At 38.3% G+C, this 21,220-nt stretch overlaps 1 protein-coding gene across 1 annotated transcript in view; it reads left to right on the top strand.

Annotated features, from left to right (window-relative positions):
- Window positions 1–1,404: 1,404 nt before the first annotated feature.
- TTC28 (tetratricopeptide repeat domain 28) overlaps window positions 1,405–21,220 on the top strand; it is a 539,739-nt gene continuing 519,923 nt past the window's right edge. Inside the window, exon 1 of the mRNA XM_054695213.1 lies at window positions 1,405–4,458. Coding sequence (XP_054551188.1) covers window positions 4,432–4,458 — 27 coding nt within the window. The 5' untranslated portion in view covers window positions 1,405–4,431. The remainder of the gene's footprint in view (window positions 4,459–21,220) is intronic.

Raw genomic sequence — 21,220 nt, 5'->3', positions numbered from 1 at the left:
TCCAATCTGCCATACTCAGGCAGTAGTATATTTCCCCCAAATTATGTTTATTGAGGTAAAGTAAGTTTATATCTTTGTATCTACTCTGGGGGTCATTCTTCAAAAACTCTACACATATATACTTTCACACCCCATCCACCACCAGTGCCCCAACATTCTCCATCATGTTCCATTGGGCCCCTTCCCTACCCGACTCCCACCCCACCACACTCCCTCTCTGGTTGCTCAGTTTTTCAGTCAGATGTTTATTATTGGTTTGGTTTTGACTGATTCTTTGTTATATTTCTCTATATTCTACATGTAAGTGAGACCATCTGGTGTTTGTCTTTTTCCTGACTTATTTCAGTTAACATTATCTGCTCCACTTCCATCCCTGTTCTTAGAAATGTCAGGAGTTTATCCTTTTTATAGCTGAGTAGTATTCCAGTGTGTGTGTGTGTGTATGTATGAGTGTGTGTGTGTAAATTTTGTTGATCTATTCCTCTGTCCTTGAGTACTTAGACTATTTCCATAATTTACCTGTTGTAGTGTGCAGTGAACATAGGAGTACATGCATCCCTTCAAATTAGTGTTTTTGTATTCTTTGGGTAGATATCTAGGGGTAGAATTGCTGGGCCATGTGGTACAGCTATTTTTAATATTTTGAGAAACTGCCATACTGTTTTCCATAGGGAATAGACCAATTTACATTCCTACCAACAGTATATGAGGGTTTCTTATTCTCCACATCCTTGCTAGTAATTGTTATTTCTGGTCCTTTTGATATGGGCCATTTTCATGGGTGTGAGGTAGGATCTTATGGTATTTTTGATTTTCTTATCTCTTATAAGTGGTGATGAGTGTTTTTGCATGTATCAGTCCTTGGTTTACAAGCCCTGAGTTCTAGCCCTTCCATTGCCATTGACTTACTTTACATCATTGAATCGGTCACTAACCCCTCTTAATTTCAGTTTTGATACTATCAAATGATCATTTTAATCATGTACATATTTTTTAAAAGGTCTGAAGCCTTACATAAAAAATAGCTTAAAATCATAATTAATATTTTGGTAAATATTCAATTGCTTAAAAATGCTATTTCCACTATGCCTTTTGCCTACTGTTACTATCTCAGTGTCCTGCATTCTGTAATATGAAGTCCAATTTTTTGCCTTACATTCATTGTTCCCCACTATTTAGTTCCAACACACCTTGCCAAACTTTCTTTTACTCTGAATAGAATGGAATGGGATGGAATTTTGCTCATTTACCACTCACCCTTCCTACACCCATTCATTTTTTAATCCCATAAATACTGAGCATCTCTGCAGTGCCAGACATTATTCTGGGTACTGAGGAGAATAAAGATGAACAAGACAAAATCTCTGCCTTCAAAGCCTTATAGTTTTAGGCAGGTCAATATTTTGTATCTTGAATACTATCTCACGTTATTTTTCTTTTTCCTCTTTCTTTCATTGTTTCATTCAACAAATATTTATTGATTGCTTATTGGGTTGCATTGTTCTCTAGGATTGCTCTTATAATGAAGTCCCTACTTCCTTGTAATGTGTGTTCTTGTGGGGTAAATTAGACATTAAAAAAACACAAAAAATACATATCTTAAGGACTGTGAAGTAAAATATAGTAGGGTAAAGAAGATAGTAACAGCATATGTCATGATGCTGTTATTTTGGATGGGATGGTCCAAAATGAGGGAAATGATGGAGGGAGTGAGGAGGGTACCTGAGGAGGAGTGATTCAGGCAGAGGGTGCAACAAGTATATGTTTGAAATGTTCAGGGGACAGTGAGGTGGCGGTTTGTCTGGCTGAGAAATGAAGCAGAAGTGGGGGGGAAAGATGAGCTCTGAAAGGTAGAGGGGCTCAGATCCTGAAGGGCATTACTGGCTGTAATAAGCTTCTTAATTTTTGGCTCTGAAATGAATTATATCTCCTTTGGATTAGTACTTCAGATTCCTTTATGAAACCTTCCTTTACTATCCTCATTTGGCTATATAATTCATTTGTTGCTTAACTGACTAATGCAATGCCTGACTGTCTTTTTACTGGTTTTCTGATCTGTTCTAACTTCTTTCCAACTTCCTCTAACATAGGGATTAAATCTTATACTTTTTAATCCTATGTGAAGCTTTACACCTACTTGGTACTTAAGATATGTTGATTTTGTGAAGCTCTAGTCTCTGTCAGCACTAGAAATTTGAAAGTGATGTCCAAGAAGAGGTGAAAGGATTTGGTGATAGAATAGATAGAAGGAATGTCAAGGTTTTAGTTTGTGATCTTGGATGAATAGCAGTGCTATGCACGAAAGAAATTGGGAAGAGAAACTGATTTGGGGGTAGATTAATGAATTTGGCTGGGAATTTATTGAAATTTCCATACTGCCAGCAGTCAGAGTCTGTTAACCCCTTAGGGAAGTAGGTACAACTACACCCATTCCAATGATTTGGATATGTTAGAACATATACAGAGTAATGGTATTATTTGTGATTGTGCATGTAATTTCAAGAATGGGGCCACCCTCTTAGTCAAAGGACAGTTTCCTATTTAGTGCCTGGAACAGGGACTGTCTTAAGTTATATGCACTTAATAGTTTTATTGAGATGAGAGTTAAAGGTTGGCATGTAGCTTTGATGCATATAATGGAAAGGGAATAGGTTCTAGAGTCAGCTGAATTCCAGACCTACCACCTTTGATGCATTGTGGTTTTGGTTGAACAAATGATCCCTCTGAATCTCAATGTCATCATTTGGAAAATGAAACATTAAGACCTTCCTTGCATGGCCGTGAGATAATGATTGAGGCCTAGGTCCTGACACAGAGTAATACCTCTTCATTTAGCTGTACTTATTACTATCATCATTATTAAAAAGATAATACTTTCACCATTGAATTTCTGACTCTTAGCCTAAGAAAAAGTCTCGAAAGTAATTTGTTATAGTTAACTGTTTTGAGTATTTTAATGACATTTATAATCCACTATAGTTAGTGACCAATCTGCTTATAATCATGCACATTAGCCAGCCCTGAAACTGAATATGGAACTTTGAGAATAATAAGTTAAACACTATTGGAACATCAGACTCATAGTATATCAGTTACTATTATGTACATCAATTAGTATTCTAGTGGCTTACACTACCTATTATATTCCCAGCAATCAAAATAGCCTCATGGTAGGAATGAGTTGTTAGACACATTGGATGACTATATAGAATTACATAGTATTTTTTTGTTTTGGGGGGAGATGTATCGCCTTAAAAAAGATAGTCATTTTACAGAAGCTAAATGAAGCTCAATCTCTATAACAATATCTTTACAGTGATAAATTCAGTGTTAAATTACAGAAGCAGAATCTATTCTTTATTTTTAAAGTCTTGTCAGATACCTCAAATATATATATTTTTCAAATTAGACATTAAGATTTTGTAGCACTTTGGTCTAGAGTTCTTTCCCTCTGCCCCCCCCCTTTTTTTTCCTCTTGATAAAATTCACAAATCTGTGTACACTTTTGAAAACATCTCTTCTGACTCTGATTCCCCATGTCCTGAAACTGTATGCTTTACTTTTTGCTTTGGAGCAGATGTCGTGGCACTAAGACCCAGAAACCGTTTGCTCTGTGTGGCTGAAGCTGGGCTGGCTGTGCTTGCACTGAAGGGAAGGAAGTCATTAGTGCAGACTGAGCTGTAGAGTTGGGTTCTTGCAGGATTTCCTCCAGCCTTTCCCCACTAAGGTTCCTGGGAATTAAAAAAAAAAAAATCTAAACACACAAACCAAGTTTTCCTATTTACGTGTTCAGGGAAGGTAGGCATTTCGGGAAGGGCTGATTCTTTCCCCAAGTTATCCAAGAAAGAAGAGAAAACAGCATAAAGAAGCTCTGATTACAGATCTTGGAATTTTCTTTGCTAAATTTTACAAACGAGAAATACACCCAGAATTTTGGGAATTGCTCCAGGCTGTGCGTGAGGGTTTGATTGCTTGTCTAATCTTTTTTTTTTTTTTTTTTTTGAGAAGAGGCGAATTCGCCAAAAGGGATTTGGATGGCAGGAGCCCGGCTGGGTTTCTGCAGCAGCTCCTGTTCACAGTCTCTTCTCTGAGGGAGGGTCTCTGCAGCGGCGGCGTGGAGACCCCCTGTCTCAGGCAGGCTCCTTTTGCAGGCGCTGGCCAGGAGAGAAAATGCCTGGCTCTGGCAGGAGTATGCTGGTTGCTGCTGGGACTTCCTAGCCCGGTGGGGAGTGTTTTCGCGGTTTGGGAATACTTTTCATTGAACTGAAGGCTAAAGACTGGACTCTCTCTTGGCCTTTTTTCCTTCGCAGTGAATATGGGAAAGAATTAGGGGGTGGGGGGAAGGCAGCATGACTTGGAGTCGACGCTGCCCTGCATCTGCCCCCAAGCCCCATCCAGCATCTTGATGTTCCACGTATCGGCTCTACAAATATGATGAAATGGCAGCCCCGGAAGAAGGTAAGTGTCCTGGGGCGGGGGTTGGGGGTTTGATGACTGACGGGGAAGGGTGACAGAGGGCAGTAGCCCTCGGGTCCTTTGACCCCTACTGTAGTTTGCTGGGCCAGCCAGTCCAAACAGCTCTGCCCGCTGGGGACTTGTGCTGGTCCCTGAGGGACAGTTGCTTAGTCTGGTCTGTGTCCACTATCCTCTTAAGTTTTCCTTCCTGGTATGCCTGGACTCTCAGTGTGACAGCTCAGAAACACCCATTTGCTTTAAGAGCCCGGTGCAGCCAGCCATTAGTGTTGGAGGAGTTAGCCAAGAGCTGACATGATCCAAGAACTAGGTGGTGCCCTGTCGCTGGGGAGGAATTTGGGGCTGCACCTCTGACACATTCCTGTGTCCCCGCAGGTGGGTGTAGAGGTATCCACTTCCCCAAGGGGTTAATAGACTCTGAGCCACTGGCAGTCGCTTCCCCAGGGCCCCGCTGGGGGGCGAGCATCCCCAGCACAACGGCCCAGCAGCTTGTTCCCGGGCAGCCAGGCAGAGGGGCCTCCTGCTGGAGTGCCTGGGGCCATGGCCCAGCCTTTCAGCCCGTGGGGCTCCCGGGCAGCCACGAGGGTCCACGCGAGTGTGAGCGCTGGCTATTGTGCACGGGTGTGTGTTTGTGCGTGTCAGCGTGCACGGGTGTGTGTACATCGATCGTGGGGGAGTGGGGGAGGGGGCACTTTGCTTTTTGCGAGATTATTTCCTAATATGGCTCCTTTGTTGAGAACTCAAGGAAGAAAAAAAAAAAAAAACAACCCGGTGGTTCTATCAAAATAAATTGCTATTGGTCCCAGAAATGTTTCTAAATGTGGGACTGGTCCCTGCCCCAGGACATTCAGCGAAAAAGACAGTTTTCTTCAAGTTGTTGGTGACTTACATTTGGCTAGAGCTCCCTTTTGCTAACTTGTCTGGCGCTGTTAGGTGAACCCAGTGGTTCACTGCAAGCAGGACTTCTCCCCACTTCCTCTTTAAATACCTCATTTGGCCTTGGTTTTTATTGACATTCTTCTGAAGGAAAACATAGCAAACTGAATGTGCTGTGCCCCTCCCCAGCCATGACCTATCTCTGTTAGCAGCTGCCTGGTGTTTTACTTGAATTAGCTAAACTGACTCTTTCTTTGTGGCATGATGTGTTATGATACCATGTTTTACATCAGAACTGAAATAGAAATCATGTGTGAAATGCATGAGAAGATATTGTGCATTTGTTTTATTGCTAGATAATCCAACGAACCCTGCTTCAGTATAGCCTGGTGAATTGAAAGGTTTTCTTTGATATCCAATTTTAACGATTTTGATCTCTGACACTTAAGTCATTTCTACCTCATCCTGAAGTCAGAATCTCTCATATATTAAGTCCTTATCATAGCGCTTCTTTTAATGAGAATGGTTTCATTTATTTTGGTTAAGAGATCAATCTCTCAATCCACCCCCCAGCACTGCCAACCCCCAATAAAAATCAGAGCTAGGGTGAGGAAAACCCATAGAAGAAACCATATAATTAAGCAATTTTAAACAGATGCTGCATATTTCTAAGCCCCCTTTCTTCTATATTTATAAATTGCATATTTATGCGTACTTTTAAGATGTCTGCAAACTGTACATTCACAAATGTCTGTTTTTTCTATTTTACCCAATATACAGTAACTCATGTGGTTATGTCTGTAGAAACCCCTCTGGGTACGGGTATTGCTTGAACCACGGAAGTATTATTCTTGGCAGTCAGGTGGATTTCTGGATTCTGGAAGATTCTGTTTCAAGTGTTAAGATTCACTCTACACTATTTACTCACTCTGTAATGCTTAAATTGCTATACCAGAAGGTTGTGTGTATTCACTGTATTCTTTAATCCCAAATCATCATGTTATGAGGATCCAGATATAATTCTGCAGAGTTCATAAAAGATTAAAAAATAAGCTAAGCCATCAAATACTGTGATTATTTGGTGGTAGCTTGAGAACAAGTCTTGCTTCTTTTACCTTGCAAATGGAAGCTTCTGTTGAACAGAGTCAATAGTCAGCTTTGGTAGGACACCAGTTAGTCTTTAAAAAGATTAGGTTTATGTTCTTACTGTTGCAAGAATATGCACAAAATCTGATCATTGCCATGGTTTCTGACTAGGTCTGCTAACACATTTGTAGTGGTATAGTTACATGCCATGTGTTTTGCCAAACTGTTTCATAAAAATTATTTATACTACAGAGGAAAAATGATACTACATTGATGTGATCTTAACAAAGCCAGGGAGATCATCCACAGAATGCTGCCCTAAGCAGCATTTTTCTATAGCTGGACTTTATGACTAAGATTGGTTGGTAACTTGCTGTCACAGTGCCCTGTCAGTCACTACCAGTGCTGGCTTTTATAAATTCTGGCCTCACTAGGAGAAAATCACCATGGATTCTAGGTTTCTTTGTTTCTAACTGAGCATGCAGCTGGGGTACATAGTTGAAGGGAGGTATTTATTCCTATTTTTTCTGCTTACTTGCTGGGTTAAGCGAAATATAAAAATTCAAAATGTGGGCTCTGGGATGTTCAATTAGGGTCTGCCACCTTTTCACAAAGAAACCAAAACATGCCCTCAGGACTAGTGAAGAATTTAGGACTCAGTCTTCCAGTGCACAATGGGCCTCCCACCTAGAGCCCTGTGATTACCCTAAAAAAAAACAAGATAGTGTGCAGTTGTAAGATGGTCAGGATGGCACTTAATATCATGCAAAGAACAGCTACTGTTTTTACAGCACCTGCTCTATGCTAGGCATCTCTTCTTGCTCCATATGCATAATTTAATTCTTATCCAATGTGGGGGTGGGTGTTACAATTTGCATTTTACAATTAAGGAAACTGAAGTTTAGAGAGGTGAAATGACTTACTCAGAGTTCCACAGCACAGCAGTGTCAGAATTAGGATAGGTTCAGATTTTATTTCCTTCAAAATGTGTGTTCTTTCCCATTGTGCTTGGGAATTTTGATGACCAGGGCTCTTTATCCAAGAAAGATAAAACCTCAGAGCTAAGATGATTCCAATACACAAAGATTAGCCATAGCTTTTCTCCCTCACTTTTGGTTAACAGCACCAAAATGCTCTTTTGCCTGTCCCTTCTTGAAGAAACAAGTAATTTAATTTACCTCTAAATTCTTGGAGCATATAGAATCTATGTCCTTTAGATTTTTGCTTTTATTGATAATAACCTTTAAAAATTTCTCTTGGATCTTCCTGGTGGCTCAATGGGGTGAACGCAGCGCTGTGAAGCTGTCCGCAGCCTCTGCAGTGTAGGTTCGATTCCCAGCCGGCCAGGAAGATTCCCACATGGCGAGGCAGACCTCTTCTGTCTCACCCACTGCTCCCCTCAGCAGTGTACTTAGGTCCTTTTGCCTGTTCTGCTCCCTGCTCTGTCTCTGGTGAATTCTCTCACCCTCCCTCGCCTCTGGCCTGTACCCCAGTGCTTGAATAAATAAATAAATCTTTAAAAAAAAACTTGCTAAAAAATAAATAAAAATCTCTCTTTATGTATCTTCATTTCGATGTCTATCCAGCCTCTCAATTATACTTCAAGCTCCTTAAGTTCAGGAACTGTGTATCACCTTTTACTTATTTATTTGGTGCCAAGTATAATCAGTTTCTCAGTAAGTATTTATTTAATGTAAAAGTAAATAAGAGGTTATTATTTTGTAAACTTTTATTCTTAGACTTTCTTATTCTAGGAGGTGGTATTAAATTTAACTGTAAAAAGGTTCAAAGTATTTCAGTTGATTTAGATATTAGATTTTAGTGACTAATTAAGGAAAACCAGAATATTTTGACCCTCCTAATTATCTAGGAAAGTGTGGCTACACTTTCCACAAAATCCACATGAACGCCATAGTCAGACACACTACCAGGCGCTTGAGGATGTTCTTCATCCAGGAGTCAGGATCCTTTTATTTTAAAATGATGAATATACCTTACCCTGTTTTCATGTTCACAGGCTATCATGCAACACATTATATTTTATCTTTGCATTTGCAGAAATGGTAGTAATCAAAATGCTCATCTCATAGGAACATGTTTGTTTACAATTTGGAGGTTATTTCTGCTCTTTAAAATCCAAGGATTAGTATCAGTTAACACTGTGTAAATAAGACTGCAGTCAAAACCTTTATGAAAGCTACTGCTGATTGGATTTTTTCATTGCTTATCTAATGTTATTTTACTGTTCACACATAATAAAAGATCATTAATAGGAATATGTCACATAAACCACATTAATTATGTCATTTGAGAATCATATGATGTATTTATCTTGTTATACTTGTCACATTAATATAATGTGAATCTGGCTTCTTAAATGACTTCTCTGGTGGAACATCATTTAAAAAAGGTTGGAAGCTCGCTTGTGAGGAGTATATCCTATAAATTTGTGTCTTAGAGTAACTCATTACTTTTACAAGAGTATATTTCAAATCCCTGCACTTTTTCTATGATAACATATATATTTTTCTGGATTAGAAAGCTAAGTCTCAGACTTTCATACATCTATATTAAATTGCTTAGTTACCTTCCTGGATGCTGTGCTAACATTATTTTATTCATTTTGGATCAGTTTGTTTAATAATATAAAATTAGACTTTAAGCATTATAGACAAAAGTAGTTATAAAGTCTTAGAAATTTCATGATAAAGGTTTTTCTGCAAATCCATTCTATATACCATTTCCATTCTATATACCATTTCCAGGTCAGTGCAACCTAGAGACCCAGGTTTTGGCTCTTGGCAGTTCCTATGACTTGTGTCTTTGGGCATGTCATTTAATCTTTCACACCTGACTCCCCACTGTTACAGTTTAGTGCCTCATTATCACTTGTTGGATTTGCAAGTGGCATCCTAATGATTTTTCTTTTTGTAAGTTTCTTCTTTTTCTCTAGCTTTCCCTTTTTATCCCTTCTAGAGTAGTTGTTAAAACAATACACATATAATCACATTATTTACCTCTTAAAGACTTGCCATGTCTCTAGATTTCTAACAGAGGTCTCCAAAGTGAGGTAAGCACACCTTAGCACACCTTAGGCTGGGAAATGTGTAAGAAAATATGAGAATATCTTTATGTATTTTTTAATATAAATGAATAAGAAATACATAAAACTTTTATAATCTTTTGATATGTTTTTCCATTTGTACCTTTGTTTGTTCAGAGACCACAGAGGTTCTTAGTGGTGGTACCCACTCATTGACAAATGACTCATCAGTCATTTGTTCACCTTCAGTGTGCTGTGGTATACTGTAGTTTCCATGATAAAAGCTCTTGCCTTAAGTGATTAATTTTATGTACATAAATTTTACATATAATTTATATATATAAGAGAAGAAGAAAGAAGAATGTAGTATTAGTTATAGTTACCTATTTAGAGGATAGGCTTCCACACTAGACTTCCTGAGCTTGAATTTCAGCTCAACCCTTAGTAGTTATACAGCCAAGTTACTTTCTGTATTTCGTGTGTCTCATTTAATGTGAATGGTATCTCGTTCATAGTGTGACTTTGAGACCTTAGTATAAAATGCCTATAAGAATGCTTGAAACAAAAAGTGCTGATGCTTTTCTGTTCATATGACTGTACCTGAGAATCTAGCTAGACATGGCTCACCAGACTTCTGTGCATTTGCATGTACTCCTTCCTTTTGCTCTAAGGCCTTTTTCTCATGCTCTTTTTATCTTTCCTTCCTTTTGTCATTGGTCTTGCCTTAAACACTGACTCACCCTTCTTCTCCTAAGCGAATTCTTCTATATTTTCTGGGGATAATTGGGCATACACTACTTTGATCACATTTGTATGGCCCACAGCCACAGTCTTGTACTGTTATTGTTATTTTGAGGATGTAGGCACAGAGTAGGAACTGAGTAAGTGTATGTTGAAAAAAGTGTAATGCATATATGGAGTGATATGGTTAATGATCTTCAACCAGTTGACAAGATTTTTCTGACTTGCCAGTTATTGGACATGCCTGATTTACACATTTATTACTACCATTTCTCATTCGCTTAGAGCATCATATTGACTATGAGTGAGGGTGATTCATTAAAGAGGTAATCTTAACTATATACCTATAAAAATGAGGTCACAGTTATGAAGTGGCAGTTGTGCAACATTGTACATAGCTTAAATGCAGTTGAACTGTACACTCTAAAATGGTTAATTACATGAGACATGAACTTCAATTGAAAACAAGGGGAAAAAGTTATTTGTGATACACATTCAGCCCTAACAATTTTTTGATTTTATAAAATTGGTAGAGAATGGTCATTTATAGAAAACCACTTCCAGGAACATTTGAGAAGCTGGGAAGGGTTGATAGATTTGATAAACAGTGAAAGAAGTCAGCAAGGAGGAAATCTGATTTGGCACCTTTATGGTTCGGGAACTAGTCAGTAAACATTGCCAATGTGAGAGGCTAGAGTTTAATTGGCCTGACTTCAGGAAAGGGCACCAGCAGCCACCTTCATTTTGCTAGTCAGTCACAGCGATGACATGCTGTGGAAAACACAACAGAAGCAAGAGAAAACCTGAAATCCTGTCCGGCCCTGTCAGCTTTGGCTTCCGTAGTAAATTCATTATATCAGTAATGTATGTCTCAGCTTTAAGACTTTGCTCTTATTGATGTGTTAAAAAACCATGCAATTTTATTGAAAGATATAAAAATTATGTCATTTAACTGACTTTTTCAGGTTTATATGAAGCTTTTGTCCTAAACTTTCTTTTTGGTCTTCACTTTTAGATTTTTGTAGTTAAAAGTATTCTTCTATTACTGAGCTTGTTAACTATATTCCTTTTCCAGAACACTTTATTTCTTCTGTCAGAATGTTCTGTCTGTTATTTTGAGTAGCCTGTCCTTTTAGCATATATTCTAAGACATAAAATTGTATCCTTTGCATTCCACTATCTGTGTAATAAACTTAGCACTCTAAAAAAGGTTTATGAAATGACTGGATGGCAGTTGTCAAAATTGCATGTAGCTTTTTGCTTGCTCTCAATTTGGACTATCTCTAGTATATATTTGGTTATGTAAGCCAATGTCCAATCATAAATGTGCTCTTATTTCTAGCAAATTTATATCGGGGGTGGGTAGATGGTCTCCAGTACTTGTAGAAGTGCAGATGTTGAGACAGTTCTGATTAGAAGAAGTTAATGTTTGGAATATGGTCACAGCAGAGTTGGGACCCAGGAGATCATTGTGGTAACTGGTGTTGGATCATAGTCTCCAAAATACATGATCTAGCAAAGTAATATTGGGCAAGAAATAAGAATCCCATAGGAAACTTTGTTGCATATCTTGGGAGAAATTTGTTACATCCTTTATTGGCATAACAACACTTACTAGATTGAAATGGGTGTGTATTTTTAAATTGAGAAATGATTCCTTATTTTAACTTGTCTAATATAGGTGTTTCTTAGTTTAAGGAAAAAAAATTGAATCTGAGAACAGACTGAATGTTAAGTTGTTTTACATAAATAAAGACCTCGAATATTGAATATGTTTATCTGGATCATTTGCTCTAATAACTAGGTTTTCTAAAAAAAGGTTTATTTATGCAAACAAGAACTGGGGTACAGGCCAGAGGTGCAGGAAGGTGAGAGGATTCACCAGCTACAGAGTGGGGAGCAGAACAAGTAGATTGAAAATCAATGCTGAGGGGAGCAGCAGGCGAGTCAGGAGAGGTCTGCTGCACCATGTGGGTTGCTCCCTGGCTGGCCGGGGATCGAACTCAGCTGCAGAGGCTTCTGGATAATTTCATAGTGCTATGCTTAACCCCTTGCACCACCTGGGAAGCCCCTCTAATAATTATTTGTTAAACATATATTTTATTTGTAATATTTATAAATGGACTTTGCAATGCACACATATTTTTTGCATTATACCAAGTTATAGTATCTGTGAAAAGCTGTAGTGCTTAAGCCCAGATCTATTAGGTATTATTTGGGTCTGTGTTTATGCAATTGAGATTTTTCAGGCATAAATAAGAATATGTTTTTGAGGAGTGGAAGAAACTCTCATAGTGAGTCATTTCGGTGATCCTGTGTCTTTACTACTTACTGATTAGGTTTTTTGTCAAATAGAGAGTGGGCTAGAGAAAGAAAACTTAAAATACAAACCACTATTTCTTTTTAATTTATTTTTATACAAGAACTGGGGGCCTCCCTGGTGGTGCAAGGGGTTAAGCACCGTACTGTGAAGCAATCCATAGCCTCTGCAGCGCGGGTTCGATCCCCGGCCAGGGAGCAACCCACATGGCACAGCAGACCTCTCCTGGCTTGCCCACTGTTCCCCTCAGCAATGTACTTTAGTCAGTCTGCCTGTTCTGTTCCCCAGCTCTTGTATGCATAAATAAATAAATCTTAAAATAAAGAACTGGGATACAGGTCAGAGGCATAGGAAGATGAGAGGAGTCACCAGAGACAGAGTGGGGAGCAGAACAGGCAGACAGACTGAAAACACCAAAAGCTGAAGGGAGCAGTGGGCGAGACAGGAGAGGTCTGCCACAGCATGTGGGAATCTCCCTGGTCGGCCCGGGAACCGAACCTGCACTGTAGAGGCTGTGGACAGCTTCACAGTGCAGCGCTTAACCCGCTGCACCACCAGGGAGGCCCCACTTTATTTTTGTTGGAATTTTGGTAAAGATATTAACTGGAACCATGCAACATACCAAATGTTTGACAATCTTTTCATAGAAAAACAAATTTATTGTGACACTGAATGAGTCTCTTTTGAGATGTGTGAATTTTACTGTAGCTTTCCATTTGATTACTCAGAGGTTTTTAAATACATACTTTCTGGTTTTAGGCAGTAGAGGTGGTTAAATAAGTGATAAGTGAGGTATTTATTATGTTATTGATTGCTGAGAGATACATTTGAGGATGCAGAGTCACAGGGTCTGAAAACATTTTGAATGATTTGATAAATACCTCTGTAGTTTTTCTTTTTGACTTTGCTTTGGTATGTCTGGCTTGGCATTTTTTCCAATAACTTTTTCAAATCTATCAAAATATGGTGGAAAGAACCAATATTGGCAGTTAATATGAAGGGTAGAATTGTGTGTCCTAGGGAGTATATGCAGCTGTCCTTGAGAAGACATGACCAAGGAATTTATTTAAATAGTAACTAGTTACATATTAATACCTTTTATTAAAACACATTATTTTAAGCACCCCTTTCTGTTCTAGCCTATACTTTTGCTAGATAGTATTTATACTACTTTGACTAAAATCTTTCTAGAAATGAAAGGAACCTTAAAGAGAATTTAATGTTTCAAAATAAGAAGCAGAGTACCTGTAGGGTAAACCACCTTCCAGAATCATGTAGCTGTTCAGAGACCAGCCCTAAGCCCAGACACTCTTAAGGAGAGGGGTATATCCCCTGGGTTGCGCTATTTCCACTTCTCCAGAAGTTCAGAGTCTGGGGGTGAGCCTATTTGTAAGACAGATAGATGGTATATTTTGAAGACACCAAAAAATCATAACTTATGTAACTTATTTTTCTGTATTTCCTTTGTGCTAAATTTTTAAAAATTCATAGTAAAATGCAACTATAACAGTTGCATTTGTTTATTGTTTGTTGGCTTTCTGGTCTGTTATCCAATAAAACATTGAGAAATGGACTCCTCATAAACACTTGATGTAGCTGTTAGTGAGGGATTCATGAAACATTAGGACCACAGTCATTGAGAAGCCTGAATTGAGGTAGAGGACAGGGTCACTTTGGTGGGGACTTTAGTAGCTAAGAAAGATCTTTAAAGGGCTATCTCTTGGTGGGGAAAGGGGAAGCAGAAAAATGTAACTGAGAGTGGAAATAGAGGATGTTAACCACAAACTTCACATTCTTCTAGTTTCAAGGAAGGAACAGCTCTATGTCAGAGTAGATGGCATGAAAGGATCAAGATTGAGGGATGAGAAATTAATGACTACTATCAATAAACATAGAAAAACTTATTTGAAAAGTAAAACATTTATGTAAGTTTATACAAACATGAAATAGATCTCATTGATAAGAAAATCAATGGGATATACTTATCACTGTTCTGATTACATCTTTTTTAAAAAAGATTTATTTATTTACACATACAAGAGCTGGGGTACAGGCCATAGATGCAAGGGGGGGTGGTGAGAGGATTCACCAGAGACAGAGTGGGAGCAGAACAGGCAGACTGACTGAAATACACTGCTGAGGGGAGCAGCAGGCGAGTCAGGAGAGGTCTGCTGCTAACGCCATGTGGGTAGCTCCCTGGCCGGCTGGGGATCAAACTCATGTTGCAGAGGCTTCGGATTGCTTTATAGTGCTTAATCCCTTGCGCCACCAGGGAGGCCCTGTTCTGATTACTTCTGATGATAGGTACGGTTCTCACGAATTTCTTTTTGGGGGATAACATTGGTTTACACCATTATTTGTATTTTAGAACTATAGGATTCCCCCTATCAGATGTTGTCACCATACTGCACCCACCACCAAAACACTCTCAGTCTGCCATCATAGTCTGTCATGCTCCCTCCCCACTTTGCTCTCCATCCTCCCTCTTTCCCTTCCCCCTTGATAATTCAGTTCTACAGTCAGATTTCCAGGGTTCTTGGTTTGGCATTATTTGACTCCATTTGGTTTCTGTATATTTGGCATCTGTCTTTCTCCTTCTGACTTATTTGGCTTAGTGTAATCCCCTCCAGCTCCATCTATGTTGCCGCAAGTGGCAAGAGTTTATTTTTCTCGATAGCTGAGTAGTAGTCCATATATACCACAGCTTCCTGACCACTCAGTACTCTCAAAGATACAGAAATAAAAAGAACTGAAAAGAAAAGGAAGTATGAAGGAAAAAGAATGAAGAAACACTTTGATTACTATCTGACACCATGAGGAAAGGAAATATAGGAGTTATAGGTATCCCGGAAGGTAAGGAGAGAGACCAAGTAAATGAAACTCTATTCAAGGAGATGATCGAAGAGAACTTTCCAAGCATGAAAAAGGAGATGAATATAGGCATACAAGAAGTGAGAAGAACACCAGAATACACCAATGAAAAGAAAACTGCAGCAAGACACATAATAGTAATGCTTTCAAGAGTCCAAGAGAAGGAAAAAATAATGAAGCTGACAAGAGGGAAGAAACAGATATCCTATAAAGGAAAACCAACCCGGCTGACATCAGACCTCTCCAAAGAAGCACTCTGGGCAAGAAGAGAATGGAGTGACATATTCAACAAACTCCAAGACAGCAATTGCCAACCAAGAGTACATTACCCTTAAAAGCTCTCCTTCCAGGGCCTCCCCTGGTGGTACAGTGGTTGTGCTCTGGGCTGTGAAGCTGCCCGCAGCCTCTGCAGCGCTGGTTCAATCCCCAGCCACCACCGAAGGTCCCACATGGCGCGCAGACCACTTCTGCTGTGCCCGCTGCTCCCCTCAGCAGCGTATTTCGCTGGTTTGACTGTTCTGCTCCCCACTCTGGCTCTGGTGAATTCTCTCACTCTCCCGCATTTCTGACTGTACCCAGTGCTTGTATAAATAAATAAATAAATCTTTAAAAAAAAAAAAACTCTCCTTCCAGGGCCTCCCCTAGTGGCACAGCGGTTGAGTGCTGGGCTGCAAAGCTGCCCGCAGCCTCTGCAGCGCTGGTTCGATCCCTGGCCGCCCAGTGAGGGTCCCACATGGTGCAACAGACCTCTCCGGCCCTGCCCGCTGCTCCCCTCAGCAGTGTATTTCGTCAGTCTGCCTGTTCTGCTCCCTGCTCTGGCTCTGGTGAATTCTCTCACCCTCCCATGCTTCTGACTGTACCCAGTGCTTTTATAAATAAATATGTTTTTTTAAAAAAGCTCTCCTTCCTCTATAAAGAAAAAATAAGTACTTTCTCAGACAAACAGAAACTCCAGAAATTCAGAACTCCCACTCTAAAAAATTCTACAAGAAGTCCTAAAGCCAGAACCAGAAGAGGGATGAATAAGAAGAATGAAATAAGACAAGGAATAAAATCGCAAAATCACAGATACAAAAAAAATCACAAAATCACAGATACAAAATCACCAAAAAAAGACAAAATCACAAAAATGGCAAATACAAATGCCAATGTATCAATATGAACTCTAAATGTAAATTGACTAAACTCATCCATAAAATGGAAACACATTTAACTACAAAAGATAAACATAGACTGAAAGTAAAAGGTTGGAAAACAATTCTACAAGCAAATGGACCCACCCCCCAAAAAAAGGCAGGAACAACTATACTTTTATCACATGAATAGATTTCAATTCAAAAAAAGGTAAAAAGAGACATAGATGGACACTACATTATGATCAAGGGGACAGTGTATCAAGAAGATATAACACTCATCAAAATACACTCACCAAATGAAAGAGCACCAAAATATATTAGACAATTATTATCAACTCTGAAAACAGATGTGAAAGAAAATACATATATAGTAGAAGACTTCAGTAGCCCACTCTCACCAATGGATAGATCAAGAAGACAAAAAATAAACAAAGACACTAGAGCCCTAAATAAAGACATAGCACTCATGGGCTTAACAGACATCTATAAGACACTGCTCCCTGCCCCCTGCAATTGAGTACACATTTTTCTCAAGTGTGCACAGATCATTCTCCAGAATTGATCACATGTTGGGCCACAAGACAAACATCAACAGATAAATTAACATCAAAATCATTCCACCTATCTTCTCTGATCATAGAGGCATCAAACTAGAAATAAATCATGAAAAGAAAGCAAGGAACCCTCCCACTTTATGGAGATTGAAACCCACACTACTGGAAGACCATTAGACTGAAAGGAGATCAAAGAAGAAATTAAAACATACTTTGATTTGAACGACAATGAGGACACCAGTTTCCAGAATGTATGTGACACAGTAATAGTAATAATAAGAGGAAAATATATGGGAATACAGGTTCACATAAGAAGCAATGTAGAACTCAAAGAAACAACCTAATCTCACATCTCAAAGAACTAGGAAAAGAATAACAAAAAAAAAAAAAAAACAAAAAACCCTTAAAACCAGTGGAAGAAAGGAAATAATAAAAAAGCAGAAATAACTGAAATAGAAATTAAAAAAAAATCCAAAAGATCAATGAAACCAAAAGTTGGTTCTTCAAAAAAAATAAACACAATAGACAAACCTCTAGCCAGGCTCACAAAGGAAAAACAGGAGAAAACACATATAAATATCTTCATAAATGAAAGAGGAGAAATTATAACAGACTCAGTTGAAATGAAAAGAATAATCAGAGATTACTATGAACATTTATATGCAAAGAAGTTCAACAATCTAGAAGAGATGGGCAAATTCCTAGAATGATATAATCATCCAAAGCTAGATAAAGAGGAAATAGAACACCTTAACAGACCAATTACACAAGCAGAGAAACTGAAACAGTAATCAAAACACTCCCCAAAAACAAAAGCCCAGGACCAGATGGCTTCACAGATGAATTCTACCAAGCTTTCAGAAATGAATTAGTGCTTACCCTACACAAACTCTTTTAAAAAATTGAAAAAGAAGGAATACTACCAAATAACGTTCGATAAAGCCAACATTACACTAATACCAAAAACAAATAAAAACAACACAAAAAGAGAAAACTACAGGACAACCTCCCTAGTGAACACTGATCCAAAAATCCTCAACAAAATCCCCTCCAACAGAATCCAACAAAGGATAATACACCAAGATCAAGTGGGATTTATCCCAGGGGCACAAGGGTTGGTCAACATATGAAGGATTGGTCAACATATGAAGATTGATTAATGTAATCCAACACATCAACAAAAAAGAAAAATAAAAACCATATGATTATATAAATAGATGCTGAGAAAGCATTTGACAAATTTCAACATCCATTTATGATGAAGGCCTTTAATATTCTTGGGTTAGAAGGAACATACATTAACATACCTTAATATGATAAAACTCCATATATGACAAACCCACAGCCAATATTATTGTCAGTGGTAAAAAGCTGAAGCCCTTTCCTTTAAGATCAGGGAGAAGACAAGGTGTCCACTCTCACCACTGCTCTTCAATATATACTGGAAGTCTTAGCAGAGCAATAAGACAAGAGAAAGACATACAAGAAATCCAAATATAGAAAGAAGTAAAACTATCACTATTTGCAGACGATAAGATAATATACATAGAGAACCCTAAAAACTCCATAGAAAAACTAATCAAAATAGTCTACCAGTTTAGTAAAGTAGCAGGATACAAAATCAACACACAAAAATCAGTAGCCTTCCTGTATACAATCATTCTGAAAAAGAAGAAATCAACAAAACCATCCCTTTTATAATTAAAACATAAAAAATCAAATACTTGGGAATAAACCTAATGAAAGAGGTGAAAGACCTATGCAAAGAAAATTATAAAACACTGATGAAAGAAATAGAAGAAGACACAAAAGCATCCACTGCTCATGGGTTGGAAGAATTAACATTATCAAAATGACCATCTCCTACCAAAAGCAATTTATAGATTCAACACTATTCCAGTAAAAATCTCAATGACATTCTTCAAAGAAATAGAACAAATATTGATGAAATTCATATGGAGACACAAATACCCCTCCAATAGTCAAAACCTTCCTGATGACAACAAAGGAGAATGGTGGTATCACACTCCCATTCTTCAAACAATACTGCAAAGCCATAATAATTAAAACAGTGTGGTACTGGAACAAAAACAGACACAGAGACCAATGGAATGGAATAGAAAGCTCAGAATAAAGCCACATATGTACGGACAACTAATCTTTGACAAAGGAGCAAGGAATAGTCAATGGAATGAGGATAGTTTTTTAAAAAATGGTGCTGGGAAAACTGGACCACCATAAACAAAAGAATGAAACTAGACCACCACCTCACACCATGCACAAAAAGCAACTCAAAATGGATAAAGGAATTGAACATAAGACCTGAAACCATAAACTATATATTAGAAAACATTGGTAAAACACTACATGACATACACATCAGTAATATCTTTAAAGACTCATCACCCAAAGCAAAGAAAGTGACGGAAAAGATAAACAGCTGGGATTACATCAAACTGAAAAGTTTCTGTTTAGCAAAAGAGACATTAACTAAAACAAAGAGACACCCTACTGAATGAGAGAGAATATTTCACTCTATACAACTGTTAAGGGACTGATCACAAAGATATACAAAGAACTCACAGGACTCAACAAAAACAAAGTAAACAATCCAGTTAAGAAATGGGCAGAAGAACTTAAAAGATACTTTTCCAAAGAGGAAATGCAAAGGGAAATGTAAATCAAAACCTAAATGAGATACTACCTTACATCAGTAAGAATGGCACATATCAAAAAACTAGCAACAACAAATATTGGCAGGGATGTGGTGAAAAAGGAACTCTCCTACACTGCAAACTGGTCCAACCACTATGGAAAGCTGTGTGAAAGTTTCCTCAAACTACTAAAAATGGAGCTACCATATGACCCAGCAATTCTACCCCTAGGGATCTACTCAAAGGACACAAAAACATTGATTGAAAAGAATACCTGTACTCCTATGTTTATTGCAGTACTATTTATAATAGGTAAAACTTGGAAACAACCCAAATGCCCCAAAATTGATGACTGAATCAAGATGAATTGGTATATATACACAATGGAATACTACTCAGCAATTAAAAAAGATAAACTAATGCCATTCACAGCAACATGGATGGAGCTAGAGGGAATTATGCTCAGTGAAATAAGTCAGAAGGAAAAAGAAATATTGGATGGTTTCACTTATAGAAGGAATATAGGGGAGCCAAATAAGGCATCAGGATAAAAAATAATTAAAAAGACAACTCAACAAAACAAAAACACAACCGTAAACCAGAGACATTCTGCAGGGGAGGTGGGAGGGAGAGGGAGTGGAACGAGGGAGGGAGGAAAGAGCACAGGGGACTTTAGTGATGGTGCACAAGTGAATTGGTGGTGAAAATTCTATGGGACTACACCTGAGAAAGGAAAGCAAACATCATTAAAAAGTGAACAATGAGGGGCCTCCCCAGTGGTGCAGCGCTTGAGCGCTGGGCTGCGAAGCTGCCCGCGGCCTCTGCAGCGCCAGTTCAATCCCCGGCCGCTGGGTGAGGGTCCAACATGGCACGCAGACCTCTCCTGCCGCCCCCTGCTCCCCTCAGCAGTGTACCTTGTCAGTCTGCCTGTTCTGTTCCCCGCTCTGGCTCTGGTGAATTCTCTCACCCTCCCACGCTTCTGACTGTACCCAGTGCTTGTATAAATAAATAAATCTTAAAAAAAAGAATGATATAAAATATATATAAATAAAAATTTTAAAAACCCACAAAACTAAACCTTACTAGCCTTCATTTTCAATTCTAAATATAACCATATTTTTAATTAAAGTATTTGTAGACAAAATGTTAATAAACATAGATCACTGCATTTTTAAAGGATAGCATCTAATTTGACATTTAAGGTCAGAAATAATTGTTGAATAAGTCTCATATTTGGTGAAAATGTAAAAACATCAAATTTCCTATTAAAATTCTTTTCTGAAAACCTATTTCAGCACAGAGCATGTGCACTAGAATTGCATACAGAATATATGTACAAAAGCTGCTTTCAAATAACTGTGAATTGCATTTATTAAATTTTTCCAAACTTTTTGAGAATACTATTATTGGGTAGTTAAATTTTAAATCCACATGAAGTCTTTTTAAAAAAGTATAACTTAATTGTC

This window comes from Talpa occidentalis, unplaced genomic scaffold (genome assembly GCF_014898055.3).
Source record: "Talpa occidentalis isolate TD23 unplaced genomic scaffold, MPIMG_talOcc4v2.1 talOcc4.14, whole genome shotgun sequence".
NCBI lineage: Eukaryota > Metazoa > Chordata > Mammalia > Eulipotyphla > Talpidae > Talpa > Talpa occidentalis.
Note: the sequence above shows the minus strand (reverse complement) of the source record. Positions and strands in the feature narration are given on the sequence as shown.